The 15780-nt window shown below is 41.1% G+C and overlaps 1 protein-coding gene across 4 annotated transcripts in view; it reads left to right on the forward strand.

Annotated features, from left to right (window-relative positions):
* The window catches only part of LOC122874364 (FERM domain-containing protein 5), a 61876-nt gene extending 46555 nt beyond the window's left edge, over positions 1–15321 (forward strand). For 3 of the 4 annotated variants that reach the window (XM_044192093.1, XM_044192096.1, XM_044192095.1), the window contains 10 exons: positions 1506–1603; positions 2380–2503; positions 3429–3516; positions 3698–3786; positions 4430–4493; positions 4610–4701; positions 5552–5626; positions 6668–6736; positions 6938–7044; positions 10568–15321. In XM_044192093.1, the coding sequence (XP_044048028.1) occupies positions 1506–1603; positions 2380–2503; positions 3429–3516; positions 3698–3786; positions 4430–4493; positions 4610–4701; positions 5552–5626; positions 6668–6736; positions 6938–7044; positions 10568–11154 (1393 nt within the window). In that variant the 3' untranslated portion in view covers positions 11155–15321. The remainder of the gene's footprint in view (positions 1–1505; positions 1604–2379; positions 2504–3428; positions 3517–3697; positions 3787–4429; positions 4494–4609; positions 4702–5551; positions 5627–6667; positions 6737–6937; positions 7045–10567) is intronic. The other variant, XM_044192094.1, reaches the window with a different exon arrangement.
* Positions 15322–15780: the final 459 nt, after the last annotated feature.

Genomic DNA, 15780 nt, shown 5'->3' on the forward strand with positions numbered 1-15780 from the left:
GGAGGCCTCTCTCTCTCTTAGGTATAATGAGATGAAATGTGCACCACATGTAGAGTGTACATAATGAACAGAGCAGATAGAGGAGATAGGAGGGCAAAGGGTGCTGATTGAGAGTGGAAAGGAATAGGAGGGAGAATGAAAGGCTGGGGAGTGGGGGTGAGGAGGAGAGAGAGTGATACATGATGATGAGTGTGGAGAGGGCAGACCACAGAGGGAGGGAGAGGGTAAATAATCAATCACATACAAGGCTCATTCAGAGGGGGCACCCTCTCATCACATTGTGTAAGGATTGTTTTGGAAAGCAAGTTAATGCCATATTAAAATGCTATAGACACAAAAAAACAGGCAGCTTTTCCATAAAATATAGTGATGTCTTTGTTATTATAGGCCTTCGTCACAGCAGACATTTTGACTTGACATAGTAGGAAAAACACAAGTGTTACTAAAAACATTAACAATGTTCTATTGAAGTGTCCCAATAAACCATGACAGTGTGACAGTGAGACAGCATGCACAATACCAGAACCCTGAAACTGAAGCAGCTAAATGGAATTCAGGCATCGTTAATTTGATTATTTACACCGGTGCTTTGTGTCAAAAGGTCCTCTGTGAAATGGGCCTACTCAGTATTGTTAACATCCTTTCCAGGTGTGTTTCCCCAAAACAAATTTAGGGCCGCTCCGGTGGGGGAAAAAAAGCGAAAGAATCAGCTCATTATAAGAAATTTCAAATAAAGAGGGAAAAAAGAGAATAAATAAAAAGTGCTCGCCAAATACAGACAATTCTCAACTGACATTTAGGAAATAATTTACTACGCACTGTAAATACTGTAAAGGTGAAATAAGTTTATGGTTGTATTGTACAGATGTTTTGTAATACAAGCATTATTAGCCTTTGTGGAAATGGTCTAGATAGAGAGAAAGGTCTGCCTGGCTGGTTGTGGGAAAACAATGATTATTTCCTGTTAAAGGTTAGGGGTATTTGTAAAAGAAGAATTTTAATAGTCTCAACGAATGTGTTGTTTTATCTCTGATGATAACAATAATAATAATAATAATGATGCAGTAATGATAATAATAATAGTCATCATCATCATCATCACTATATTTGCTTCAGGTGTTGTCTCAGAGTAAATTTCATGCTTTAGGAGTTGATTGGTTGGGTGAGTCTGAAACTAGGCTGGAGGCTTTAAGAGAAGCACAGCGTCAGTAGCAGTTTTGCCCTCAGGGCCTTCCTATCCTCCTTTCCCCAAAAACAAAACCCTCATTTCAGCTAAATCAAAAAGAAATATTCAAACCATCCATAGGGAACAGGAACTCAACAGCCTTTGAGGTTTGTTGTTTTGCTGCACCTACTGCATCTTTTCTTATTGTTTTATTCCATCTATGTTTTCACTGAGAAATGTAACTGGATGAGTGGGTTGGGGTATTTATGAAAATCATCAGTAATCTTATAAGCAGGCCTGTCAGACTGTCTGACATGATTTTTGTCCTTTGCTTTGTAAGATATCTTGTCTTCCTGCAAATAAAGAGAGACCTCTACCACGGTCGGCTCCTGTGTAAAACCTCGGATGCGGCCATGCTGGCTGCCCACATCCTTCAAGGTAATGGAAGGTGACTGATGGAAATGACTTGCACCACTCCCCGCTTTGCACTGTGTTCATGACCTCTGTTTTTACCATGCCCTGCAATTCACCAATCTGATAAATACTGCCAGCCAAGCAAATTGATTTTTATGTGGAAAGAAGCTGAATTAGGTGAGAATGTATAGTATAATGTTCCTCAAAGAATATGCCTGCAGTGGTTTTTTATTCACACATAAGATTGTCTATGCTTTAATAAGCATTTCATGCTCATCAGATGTGATCTTTCATACTGATATTGACTCTAAAACTAAGTGAAAGGTTATTTTGTACTTTGCATGATAACTAGTTCAGTGACTTGCGCACTCTTTCGTAAACAAGAAATAACACTCAATTATAAAGTCTTTGAAGTGGTTATCTGGCATCTTATCATCCTTTCGCCACACATGCAAATACAGACATAAACAAACACATACACACATGAGGTATGGTGGCACAGCTAACATCACTGAAAGCCCAGTGTTTGAGGAGAGGCAGGTCCTCTGGAGGAGGGGCTGATGAATTAAAGATGGGCTGCCTGGTCAGCTCCTCCTTACAGAGAGAAATTGGCATCAGGGTCATCCGAGGGAGTGCAGTGTGGCATGAAGGAACACAAATAATCCTGTGCATGTTCAGCCTGTCTCCACTGACACAAGCACCACTGTGCTGAAAACTGTAGACATCGTTTTAACTTTTATTTGCTCTGAATGTTTGTGAATATGTTTAACATTTCACTTTTTTTCTGATCCTTCCTCCAGCTGAGATTGGTAATTACGACCCTGGGAAGCACCCTGAAGGTTACAGCTCCAAATTCCAGTTCTTCCCTAAACACTCGGAGAAGCTGGAGCGCCGGATTGCAGACATACACAAGACAGAGCTGATGTAAGCGCCAAAATATAAAAATGCACCTCCACTATCAGTCTCTCTCTTGTTTTCACATACCTGCAGATCCTGCACTCAAACAGGCTGATCAAACACCAGGCTTCCTCTGACATTTATGTAATTGACTGCAGTAATGAGGCACACTTTGTCTGTATTGGGTTGGCCAGACAGATTATTGTTGCTTTTGTGAGCAGATAGTGGAGAAAAAAAACACTCTCTTCTCCACTATCCACTCTAATAACTCGGTCAGATTGTCTCGAGCTCATAGCCTGCCCATTATTATAGTTATTAGTGATGGGTCCTAGCCAGAGCTAGAAGAGCCGCAGAGCACAATAATAAAAGGTCCATGCACAAACACACACTGCTCTCACAGACAGCAGGTGAGCTGATGAAGTGTGAAGTGTTCACACACTGATCCATCCAACTCCCCCAACTGATTCTTATTTGCACTAAAACAAGTATTTAATCATTTCTAATGTGGATGAGCCACTGTGTTATCTTGCATTTGTTAAGAGGTAGTTTAAAAGTTAATTCTGGTTCAAAGAAATAAAGTTCAAGAAAAAACAAAAGATGTCTGTTTACTGATGTACAGTTAGACACAATAGAGGTAGAATGGCATCAATAAAGTCCAGTTTTGATGCCGTGGGAGCAGAAGGATAAAGAGCATGAGACTCTGCTGCCCACTAGTGGTTTCTTCTTTCTTCACCACCAAGTACTAAGAACTGTGTTTCACTATGAATACATTGATTTGCCTGAATGTAATTTAGTTGACGCTGAGATAAATAATATGATGTATCACATCACTGGAAATGAATTTGTTTGTGCCTCTCTCAGAAGGGTTTGGCCTTTCAAGACTTTTGTGTTGCATTTTTTATGCGTATTTTGGACTGACACAGATGTTCGGTGTGTTGTTGCTCCCCCTCAGTGGACAGACACCTGAAACATCAGAGCGAAATTTCCTGCAGAAAGCCCAGATGCTGGAGACATATGGTGTTGATCCGCATCCATGCAAGGTTTTTCAAGCACTGCTGTACTATTTTTAGATAGTAAACATTTCAGAAAAACAGTTCTGTCCAGCTTGAACATTGAAATATTCTCATGGGATATACATTACATGCTAAAACATGCATCTGATTTATGTTTGTATTTGTGTTTAAATGTGTGTGTTTAAGTTATATTTTGAAATTCTTTCAGGATGTGTCTGGGAACCCAGCTTTCCTTGCCTTCACACCATTTGGTTTTGTGGTGCTTCAGGGAAACAAGAGAGTTCATTTTCTCAAATGGTGAGCCAAATGTGCAGCATTCTCCTATGGGAGCCAAAGACAGCAGATGACATAGACAAAGACATACATGCTCTATATGCAGGGCGTTCTACATGAAACAGCATGTGCACTACAGCTGGTTGTACAGTCACAGTCAACAAAGCTCATCCATCTGCCTCTACCTGTGACAAGAGCCGGTGGCTAGCATGCGCACAGATGGCTAATTATACCAGCTATATTCTAGACCAGGACACTAGCTTGATACCAGTAGCTTCTACTTGTAGTAGACGCCTATTGACATGAATTCAGCAAGATGCTTTATTGACAAATTGAAAATGTATACAACATGGTGCATTTCTATTTAACATTTGTCTTTTGGTCTATTTGCTTTTAACTGAGAAGGTTCCTGTAATGAAGACAGACTTATTATGTTTGCAGTATTCATGCTGGCTTTGTTTGCCTTCAGCAGGGCTCAAGTTTCCCCCATTCTCCATTCTCCTGTCTGCAGGGAATATTATCAGTTATTTGTTTTGTCAGCCAAACATAGAGCTCCGTGGCTGTTTATGTGATCTCAAAGTGGCTGTCATGAATATTTAAAGAAGCTGTGGCTTTCTGTTTCCGCTCGCTGTATGTGTAACTGTTGCTGGCCATCTCTCCTGGACAGGAACGAGGTGACCAAACTGAAGTTCGAAGGCAAGACGTTCCACGTATATGCAAATCAGAAGGAGGTGAGCGCATGAATTATTGGATTGTTGGGTTGTTCTAATGACACTGCCTGTAGAGGGCGGTTTTCCATCTCAGTTTGTTATATTCTCCTGCACGTTCTCTTATTTTCAACGTGCAGGACGAAAAGATCATCTTGACGTACTTTGCACCCACACCAGAGGCATGCAAGCACCTTTGGAAGTGCGGAGTGGAGAATCAAGCTTTCTATAAGTGAGTCCACAAATTTCATACATATATTTTCTTATCTCCCCCCCTTGCAATGACATGATTTAGTAATCTGCTCTGCATCCTTGAGCGCTGTCGGGCAGGTTACCGTCACGGTACCTTGGTGTCCTTAAAAGCTCTTCCCTCCAGGTTGTTTGTCAGTGGGAAAATGAGGTGTGAGTTGCCTCTGACCTTTAGTGAATGAGTGTGCACTGGCACGAGACTGCAAGCACTTCAGCGCTCCTTCTGAGATATAGCTCCCCTGTCGCAGCCATGAATAATAGCGCAGGTCCTCTCTGCTCTCTCCAGCTCAGAAAAGGTGATTTTAAAACAAACAAACAAAAAACAAGCAGCCTGTGAGCTCAGAGGCCCAGGAGTGGTGTAATAATGAGTCGGGCTGATGGTTCAGGTGATGAAGGGTGTGTAAAGGAGTTAGCAGATGGAGAGAGAGAAAGAGAGGGGGCACAGGAAGGGCAGAGCTTAGCACACACATTGATGGAGTTAATATGATGTGACCTTTTGATGACTCTCTGAAGTGGCAGACAGATAATATTTTATCAGCCTCCCACTTATTAAGATCTTACTGTTATAAAGATTCTGGGGAACTAAAAGGCAAGACAATAGGTGATAAAGATTTTGTGTCTTGTGGAGAAGCGCGCATATCATTTGAAAACAAAATGAAACATTAATGGCTAACTTGCTATGACAAAATAAACATATTGAATACTGTACGGAGCCGTGTCGAGGATGGAGGATTTGTTTATATTTTCAAGTTCATACTAGTAGTTTTCCTTCCTGTTTCCCTTGTTTAGGTACAGTAGGCTTCATTGTTCTTTTTTTTTTTTTCTTCCAACAGGCTTGAGAAGTCAAGTCAGGTTCGCACGGTCTCCAGCAGCAACCTGTTCTTCAAGGGCAGCCGTTTCCGTTACAGGTAGAGTACACGACAAGACCGTATGACTGATGACAGGGAGGGGAGGACACTGCAGAAAACCCCCAGATGGAAGCGGAGAGAGGTGTTCCCAGAAGACGTGGCCTCCTGGCCTTGTGTGCTGTTATGTCAGCCTTCTGTTGCCTGGGGGACAGGACTGACACCAGATAGAGGACAGAGGGGAAAATGAAGGGGAATGATCACATGAGGCATTATCACCTTGTATGAGCTGTAAACCTGTAGTATGGCCAAGTTATTGTCCTTTATTAAAGGATCAGTTCGCCCAAATTATATGACAGAATTCTCACTTAACTTTAGTGGTATCTAGCCTTTCTCAGATTTTGAGATATCTGATGAGATTTTTTGCCTTTAGAGGTGAAAGAAATTTAGTTTGTAGTGCTCAGCATTAAAAAAATTACATTTAAATTGTTTAACAGAAACGTGTTTGCAAAAAAAACAATGCCCTGACAATTCACAAACGTTGCTGTGAAGAATTTTCATTGAAACTACTTACTACTTTGCTGAAACTACCTCAGCACTTAAAACAAACTATTTGCATAGCTACATACAACTAGAGTTATATGAGAAAATATATTTTAATTAAGATAATCTGCCCCTTTACGAATAAAATAGTCATATTTGACTATTGAAAGGTCAAGATTAATAATGGAAAGTAATGTTGCATTAAAAATATCTGATAATATTCATATATGGAGACTGCATATGAACTGAAATCACAAGCCCAGTCACTTAAATGTTGAGTTTACTGTTGAAGAGCAAACCATGATCATTGTTTTGATATTTTTGCCTGCAAGTCTGTGTGTGCATTTGTCTGACTGGAGGTAATTCAGTTACACAAAGCTGAATTCACCGGGTTAATTCAATCATGATGCTCATGTACTGTACTCATCCACTGCAGTGATGGCTTTCATGGCATTGGGTGACACCAGGGTGCCTGGTTATGTGTGTGTGTGTTTGTGTGTGTGTGTATGTATGTGTGTGTATGTGAAACTCATCCTGAGCATCGTCTCTGTGCTTTAACAGTGGACGAGTGGCAAAAGAGGTGATGGAGCAGAGTGCCAAAATCAAACGCGAACCTCCAGAAATACACAGGTAGAGTTGTAAACTCAGGAGAGGTCAGAATGTTCTCAATCAGATATTTCTTTAATTTTCCTCCATTTTCTTAGGCACCAAGCTACTGTAGATGTCTTTATATCAGCAGCACCTACTGGCTACAGTATGAGTTACCTCCACTCGTAGCTGTCTCTCTGTGCAGTGATGTTTGTACATTTGGTTCTGTGTTTGTCTCTGCAGGGCTGGCCTCGTGCCCAGCAGAAGTTGTCCATCCATCACCCACGGTCCTCGCCTCAGCAGTGTACCGCGCACGCGTCGGAGAGCTGTCCACATATCTATCATGGAGGGTAAGAACTGAGCTTCACCACCATGCTTCACCAGGCCTAAGCAAGCAACAAATCCCCTACGGGCCATGGAAGTGCTGGGGGCAAAATGTGTTTTCACAAGGCATTATGTGTTTTTTTAGAGGCCTCACAGTGAGTATGGTATTGTTTACACTTCATCCGCATCCACTGAAACACATAATGTGTTGTGTCAGTACTGTCCAGGAAGCAGTTATGATTCCACTCTTCAGATATAATCAGGGGATAATGCCATTATTGCAACAACAACCAAGCTGGCACAAAATTTTAAATGGATCAGGGAGCCATTAGTCACATTTGTAAGAACTCCTCCCCTTCTGGAGAAAACACACTTGTGCATGCACTCACATACACACACACACACACATGCTGTACTGTAACTAGAGCCATTTGGCCCAATTTATGCTTATAGCACGGGTGGGGCATACTGCAGGTGTGTGCGTCAGTCAGCCTGCTCCACTTCAATGCAGGGTTTCGGAGCTGTGTGTGTGTGAACGATTGTGTATTCTTTGTGCTAACACAGTGGCAGCTAAAGTCACTTATTCAACCCACCTGTAGGCTCTTGGCCCAGAACAGGTGGCCTCTCTTCCTCGGTTACTGAGATTGACACAGCAGGTGTACTGTCCTGCATGGCTCTGGGTAAAACCAGCAGTGAGACCCTTGGACTTTCAAGTACATACTGTAACTCTTTGTACACTGAGATAAACAGAGATCAGAAGCAGGTGTGTTGTGTATATTGAGGGTCTTTTTCTGTGGGTTCAAGAGAGCCATAAGAGCTTCCCACCCCCAGTGTGTGCTGACTGGGTGTCTTACAGCGGTATTAATACCCCAGCTGAAAATAGCCTGGGTCTTCTACTCCATGTATGTCACTGGCCTGGGTGGGGCCAAACCAGGCCAAGCCAATGCTGGCGTTTGTAGCACTGCTGCAGAAAACCACTGTTTTAGCTCACACACTCTCTCCCCAAACTGCAACTAAGGCAAAACCCTTTGGCCTAACACACACACACACACAGTGAGACTGTGGCCTGGACTCTGGGACAGGGACCATAAGGACGGGATAAACACTTGCATGCTGCAGCCATGGTGAAGTGTCTGATCCGGATCACCACCCGGGTGAACGTCCACCTGCGTATGATCAACCACTGCTACCGGGATGTGAAGGTTCGCGTGCTGAGCCTGGGGCCTCGCATGCTGGGCAAGGCCCTGGGCGTCCTGCCCCTCTACCCTGCCTTGACGGGGCAGCAGGAGTCTGCCAGCGGCACCCCTCTTCCTGGCACTCCGCTGCCCTGCGTCCAGCCCAGCAACCCTCCAGGTAAACTCACCACAGAGACCAGCCAGGGGTGTTCTTTACATGGAGGTGCCAATGGCTTTCTCTCTTTTAAATCTGTCTCTGCCTCATCAATGTTGGTGGGGAGGGAGCAGCACCATTCCTGTGGTTGTCTGGGTCTCCTGGAGGTCTCAGTAATTGGAAAGGCATTTTTGATTTTTCTTCTTGGTGCGTTTGTTGAGTGCATTTTGTTGATTTAGATTGGATGACTCTTTATGTAGCAGCTATATTTGGCTACAACCAGTATACAGTATTTCAAGTGGTATGGTGTGTTTATATGGTGTATGTGCTTCTTTTAAAGTTATGTTATAGTGTTTCAAATTAAAAGCTCTAAACATGGGAACTACAAATTAAGACAATGCATTTTCTGCTTGCTGCCTCACTGTAAGCAAAATGTAGGACAAGCTGAGGCAGATCAACTCTGAGTGAAGATGGCTGTTGACACTCATCCAGGCTTTATGCCTCCTTCTTTTCACTTGACAGGAGTTTCATGTCAGCAGAGGCTTAGATGCTGGACATAATCTGTCCTACTCGTCCTGCAGTTTTTAAAAAGTCCTTTTCATAATTTGCTTCCTCATCAAAAGATGAATTTTAATCCCTTCTCTTTATAGTGAAGGTGTAATGTTGCTGCTTTGACACTCTGGAGAATATGATATCGTCAGCAAGGGGCTCGATCACAGCTCGTCTCCGCTGACATGTACAAAGTAGTGAGGATCTCAAATACTGTACTGTAACTTCTACTGCAGAATGAACAGTACATTTGTATAGTAACAGTAGAGTATAATTGTCGTGCCTTGAAGCTAATGTATTCTTGAAAAGTTTTAGGTAGATATAAATTTGTCAACCGTTTCTACCGAGGTAGCTACTGTACTGTACTCCCTTTAATATCTACAGTTTCATAAGACCACTGTGGGCAATGTTGCAAGTCCATGAGCAAATAGCAATATTGGATTTCTGTACCTTCATTTGTTTGGTGTTTAATCTGTTAAAATTAGCAGACATCCCTGTCTTGTTATTTATCCAATAAACAGATTTTCCCCAAACATTCTTTTTATCACAATATCAGATTACATGTATTGTGATAGAAGATTTTATCCAGATAGCCCACTCCTAGTTGTAGGTTAAAATATTTTTGTGTGCCTTTTCATTTTCAGTTTGATTTAATAAGGAAATAATCTTTGACTCTTTGGTGCTAATGCAATCAGGTTGATTATACGTTTTCTACAGGCATTAAAGGATAGTGTTGTTTTAAGATAAATAATATCTTAAAACAACACTCACATGCCCGTATGCGCATTGAAACTATTTTTGGTCGCTGCAATTGCTCCTATGGTGGAGGGATCATACCACAAAGAGGGAAATTTGTACTAAAGACACTGTAAGTTTGGAAAATACCAACTTGGCTTGTCTAACTAAGACCGGAAGCCTCATTTTAACGTACAGCTTAACTTTGTACTGCATTTTTGCACTCAACGAGGACTGTGAATTTCGTCCCTCTTCTCTTATATTGGAATTGCATTGGAAAGGGATGTCTTCTGAGCCAGTATGGACATGTGAGTGTATGGTTTGTATTTGTGTTTGAGGCAATGAGGCTCTGTTAAGAATATTAGGCATCCTTATCCTAAACAACTAATACATACAGAAAAATCTAATATCCAAAGTGGGATCAGTAATGTAACCTCTAGTATCTGTTTGTTTAGAGATTGTGGCTCAGAAAGTGCTAGTAGATAAAAAGAGGATGTTGGCTGTTGTATCAGGAAGCAGGCTTGATTTATTTTATTGTCTCTAAAGTATACTTTATCTGGGTTTTTACACTCTGTGGTTGTTGAATGTAGCTCTACACTTCCAGTGCAAGTGGAACATGATGATTTATTCCATTACAGCATTCTGTACAATGACAATACTCCCCCTTGTCGGCTTGCCTCTGGGGAAAGCATGATCAGAATTCTACTCTCAAGTTGGAGACTCAGTGTCTGTGCTCTGTAATAGAGAAGAAGGGACCTCTCAGCATTCAGAACCAGAACTACAGTATATTGTGTCTGTGAATATGAAGTATATGAAGAGTATGAATGGCCACATCATGTCATGTCAGTAATATTTTTTCATGCTGTAAATGTGTGTAATATTCCTTTCTTCCTGTCTGTTTCCCTCCTCCTCTTCCTCCCTGAACCACTCCACAAGGTCTGGAGTCATTGCGTGACAGTGCCCATTCTACGCCGGTGCGTTCAGTGTCCCATGGGGAATCCTTCATGCCACGCTCCCGGAGCCAGGCCACAGACGCCAGCGAGAGGACTGCGGTGATCTCGGACGAGGCCTACAGCCCCTCCGACAGTGTCCTGCCCACCCCGGTGGCCGAGCACAGCATGGAGCTGGCTGCCTCGCGTCAGATCAACGGGGCGCCCTGCAGCATCGAGGAGGAGAAGGAGTCTGAGGCGGGTACCCCCATGCGCGGGGAAGGGGGTGATTTTGGTGCGGACGGTAGATCTGCACAGGGAGGTGCAGGGGGGGACTCGGCCCTCAGCGAGGTGGAACAGGTGAATAAATTTGTCTTAAGTGTCCTCCGTTTGCTCCTTGTGACCATTGGACTCCTCTTTGTCTTGCTCCTCCTACTCATCATCCTCACCGAGTCAGACCTTGATATTGCATTTTTACGTGATATCCGCCAGACCCCCGAATTTGAGCAGTTCCATTACGAATACTTTTGTCCCCTCAGGCGGTGGTTTGCCTGCAAGCTCCGCTGGGTGGGCGGGTTGCTCATTAACAAGTGAGAGTGAGGTCGTAGAGTTCGTAAGGCCGTTCGGGGGTCTGAGATGATGGTTAAGACTCCGGAGTGATGGAGGGCAGCCTCGTCCCAACCATGAACCCTGCTTCTCTCATCATCCTCCTGCAGACATACAGCTTGGACCACTCCTGGTAACACCGGGCCAGGATCTCTCTTTCCCTCCTCCACTTTGAGTTAACCCCCCACCCAACCACCTCCTCGTTTCGCTTGTTTTCTTCTTTTTTTCTACAAAGTCAGAAGACATTTTTTGCATTATTTTTGTTTTAATTTCAAGTCACTTCAGGTATTTTATTTTTTCAAATAACACAAAGGAAAAAAATTAAACTGAAATCAAAGAACTGAAGAATTTTCAAACAGTTCCTTTTACAGGAACGGAAAATTTTGTTGCAACAGATGAACGCTGCCTTCATTTATTATTTATTGCTTTTAAACATGTATTTGCATAAGAAAAAGAGATGATGAAAAGTAATCGAGGAAGTTGATTTGTCATTAAAAATTAAGATGGAAGTTATGTTAGAGTTGATAGGCCTAATGCTGTGAAGTATGTGAGGTAAAGTAGTGTAATATCTTTTGATATTGATTCATCCCCATCAGAACTCAACTAGACAAACAGAAGATTCACCTCATCAGGAAAAACAGAACAATCTGAAGGGAATAATAGTGAAGGTTCATGAAACAGATTACCAAATGCCTTTTTTGAGAAGATGTCGATGACTTTTGGCAGTTTTGAATTTTGAGGATTGTTTTATCCACAATAACACTTTAGTATACAAAGGGTGTACAAAATTAACTGGTGAAGATCAAAGTTGTTTTTCTAACATTTTATAAGGATACAGTAAAATAAACCAGTACCAATAGTGATATGTGATCCAGTAGTGTCAGATGCGGTTAGAGAAATATTCATGACGAGCAAAAATTCACTGGCACCAATAGATAATAGTCTAGATAGATGTGCAATGCTCATATGGTTTTAATAATTAAGTACTTTTGAATGTGCTCATTTGTTCAGTTGTTCTGTTATTTCTCCAATTAATTTGATTTGCATTTTTTCATCAAGTTGAAATTCGATGAATTTCAATAATTTCTTTGTATGAAGAGTTTGATTTATTTTGGTTTCATATCAGCCGTGCTCTTAGGTTCATGTATCATACTATAATTATTATTATTAGAATAAGAATAATGATGTACTTTTTGTACAAATTACTTTGTTTCCTAATATATATTGACAGGTTTTTCATGTATATTTTAACAGAACTGAAATGTTATTTTGTTATTGAAGATTAAATTATACCTTTTTTAGTGCTGTGTTTCAAGTAAGGTCAGAAGCATATATGGAAATGTGGAAGGGGGTGGGGTGGGGGTGGGGGCTAAAAAACAGGGTTTTTATCCAGATCCACTCAACACTGATCGCACCTCATCGCTCCACCAGCAGTCAATCATCCTTCAACATGTATTTGTACAGAACAGCATCTGGAGATATCATTATACCATCACAAATGCCAAATACCCAAAAACACATTTTCACCTTTCATAACTTTACCATATCTTATTTTACTTGAAGAGTTTGGAGAGGTGACTGTGAGCCTGACCGATGCACTTGTTCCTTGACCCATGGCCTATCTTCACAGTAAAATTAATTTACAAATGTGTGAAACAAAACTAGAGCTGAAACGATTAGTTAATCGATTGATAGAAAATGAATTGGCAGCTATTTTGATAATAAATTAATCGTCACATTAATCGTAGCATTTTCTGGTTTCAGCTTCTCCAATGTGAGGATTTTCTGCTTTTCTCTGTTTTATAGCAGTGTAAATAAATTGAATATCTTTGGGTTTTGGACTGTTGGTCAGATAAAAAAGCCAACCCAAAGTGAATATGTCACTTTGGGTTCTGAGAAATTATAATGGGTATTTTTCATTAGTTTCTCACATGTTCTGACAGTTAATCGAGTAATCTAGAAAAAAATAGGCAGATTAACTGATAATGACGATAATCGTTAGTTGCAGCCCTAAACAAAACACTTTGTCACTAATAAATTAAGAATTAAAACATAACCTTCTTGGTGGAGGTAAGAAAGGAGTTTGCTTGACTTTAGTAATGATATTTCATGCACTTTTTTCTGAATTATGTACTTCAGTTACTTTCTTCCCTTAACTTTCATATCAGCCAAAATAAAAGCAGATACCAACATATCTGTGATAAGCCGATATCGGCGAATAATATCTGGCCTTAGATTTGTCGGTCAGGCTCTGGACTCTTCAGCCTCACAGCTCCAGGGAGCAATAACTGTCACGGCTGCTGGATTCTGGGTAAAATCTGTTTTTTTGAATTGCGTGTCTACCTACTGTACCAAGTGCAGGTGTAAGTGTTAGTGTGTCTGTATGTAGGAATGGAAACAAGATTCAAGGTGATGGCAGTGGAGGTTTAGACATAGAGGAGTTTAAAAAGTCCTTTTTTCATCTTTTGCAAAAGGCGAGAAGGACTTAGAGGAAAGAAAAGAGAAAAGTATGAAATGAGATTAGAGAAGAACGAGGGAAATAAAAGGCCTTCGAAGCGATCAGTCTGCTTCTTTGAAAGTGGGATTTAAAAAACAAATTGGGAATGGAAGACATTGGTGACTCATCACTCATAATGGCTGTACAGGGTTGCTTGTTTTTTGGCCTGCTATTTCAAACGCCACACTCTCATACCAGCAGCTGCAGCTGCTCCACTGAAGGCCCGATGGTGCTACCTTCTTTGTTTGCTCCTGTGTAATCCGAGCGCGTCCTTTGCTAAATTGTAGTCCTAACCACGGGGTAGCATGCACTTTGGCGTTGTGGCTGGATCCACTCCTGTAGCTCATTGTCCCTCACAAACTACAGTTATCTGTGGCGGAGGGAGCAGCCCTGACATTTCCCAATACGATGCTAGAGGGAATATCAAATCATTAGAGCTACGTTGGCAAGAAACCTGTCACACATACGGTGCAGGAGCTTATTTATGTCATGTTAATCATTTTTAACTCGGATACATCCAGTAAATAGCAGATGCAAAGATGAAGCACATTTCTCCTAACGGGGTGGAGCAGGGTGAATGGGTTGACCTTTTTTGTGTACATTCATACTTCACATTTATTGCTTCTTTACTGACATAAAGGTCGACATGACCGACCAGTCCAGAGTTGTTAGCAGGACATCTTTTAAAAGTCAGTCCGCAAAGGTGTTTCTCATACATCTATCAGCATTATGTAGCTTCAGTGGTCTGAACATGCAACAATAAAAAAAAGGCAGCATTATTCAAGGAGCAATAATCAGATATGAGAGCAAAAATATGTGATTTACAAACTTGTGTATGAAAACCCAATGATGAATTAAGTCAAATATGTCCTTTCTGTTTCTAGAAAACCACTTACCAAATTGCTGTTGTGCTGACTCAATGTGACCACTGAGAAACGTAGTTGCCGTTGCATTCATTAATAACATTGTTTTTTATAAAAACCCATTTTCCTTAGAGACCTCTTGTCTGGATGTTTGTTCTGCTGTTGTTTTTTTTTTTTTTTTTTTTTTTTTTGCCGTTTCATTGTTAAGTGACAGATTGTTCCCTGTGCCTGGATCCTAACTCTGCAGTTTACCAAAGTGGCAAAGATGAAGGAATGGAGAACGAAAGACACAACATCCCTAACAACTGTACTACAGACTACTCCATCCTTAAATCTCCCAGGCCGAGAGGGGAAAACAGTGTTCACCTCTGTCTCAAACAGTTTGAAATGTACACTGGACAGCCCGAAATCTCTGTCTTAATTTGTCCTTACAGGCATGTTTCCTGTGACAAACCTGACTTTATTTTTTATTTTATTTTGTGCAATTTCAGTTGCTGTGTCATGTTTACATATTTTACAGTTCTTTTACCTCATGGGAGATGGCTACAGTTTTGGCCAGATGTGTGACTTTTGATGAACAAGAATAATAATACATCAGAAACAGCTTGTCCATCCCTGAAAAGCAGCAGTGAAGTTACAGCCATGTAAATACAAAGTGGTGCAGTAAATTTCATACACAAGGGATGGACTCAATAACAGAGACACCCGCATGGTAAAGTGTAATTCCATATAACCAAGCAACAAATTTGTGAAACTACATTTGTGAAATAAAATTTTTCCTAAGGCGGTGTCAAATGTTTCAGGTAATTTCTGAGGTCGCAGTTTGTGGTGTTATTGTACTGGACTTACCTGTACTGTGAGGTGTTCTTGTTATTTTGTCTACTGCCTGTGTTTTGATACACATTTTCAGCAATCATCAGATATCTTAATTAAAAAAGTCTCTAAAACCCATGTATGTATGACATAATCAGGAATAGTTTCAAAGATTGTCACTAGCTCTCTGGCAACATCATTTTTTAAGGTTTTTGTTGATATTAATGTGATGAAAAAGAATTACATAATCAATTTAGATGACTGAAATCAAGTGACTTATGCACAATTGGCTTCCTAAATTTCATTCCTGGCCAAAATCCGTCACATTAATGTGGATGATGTAAGTAGGGCTGAGGGGTTGATAGATGAAAGTCATAACCGAAGACATCTTGATCTGCTTTTTGCCCCTCTGCAAGCTCCCAGTGGACAGACCCTCACACG

The sequence above is a fragment of the Siniperca chuatsi genome, linkage group LG4 (assembly GCF_020085105.1).
Source record: "Siniperca chuatsi isolate FFG_IHB_CAS linkage group LG4, ASM2008510v1, whole genome shotgun sequence".
NCBI lineage: Eukaryota > Metazoa > Chordata > Actinopteri > Centrarchiformes > Sinipercidae > Siniperca > Siniperca chuatsi.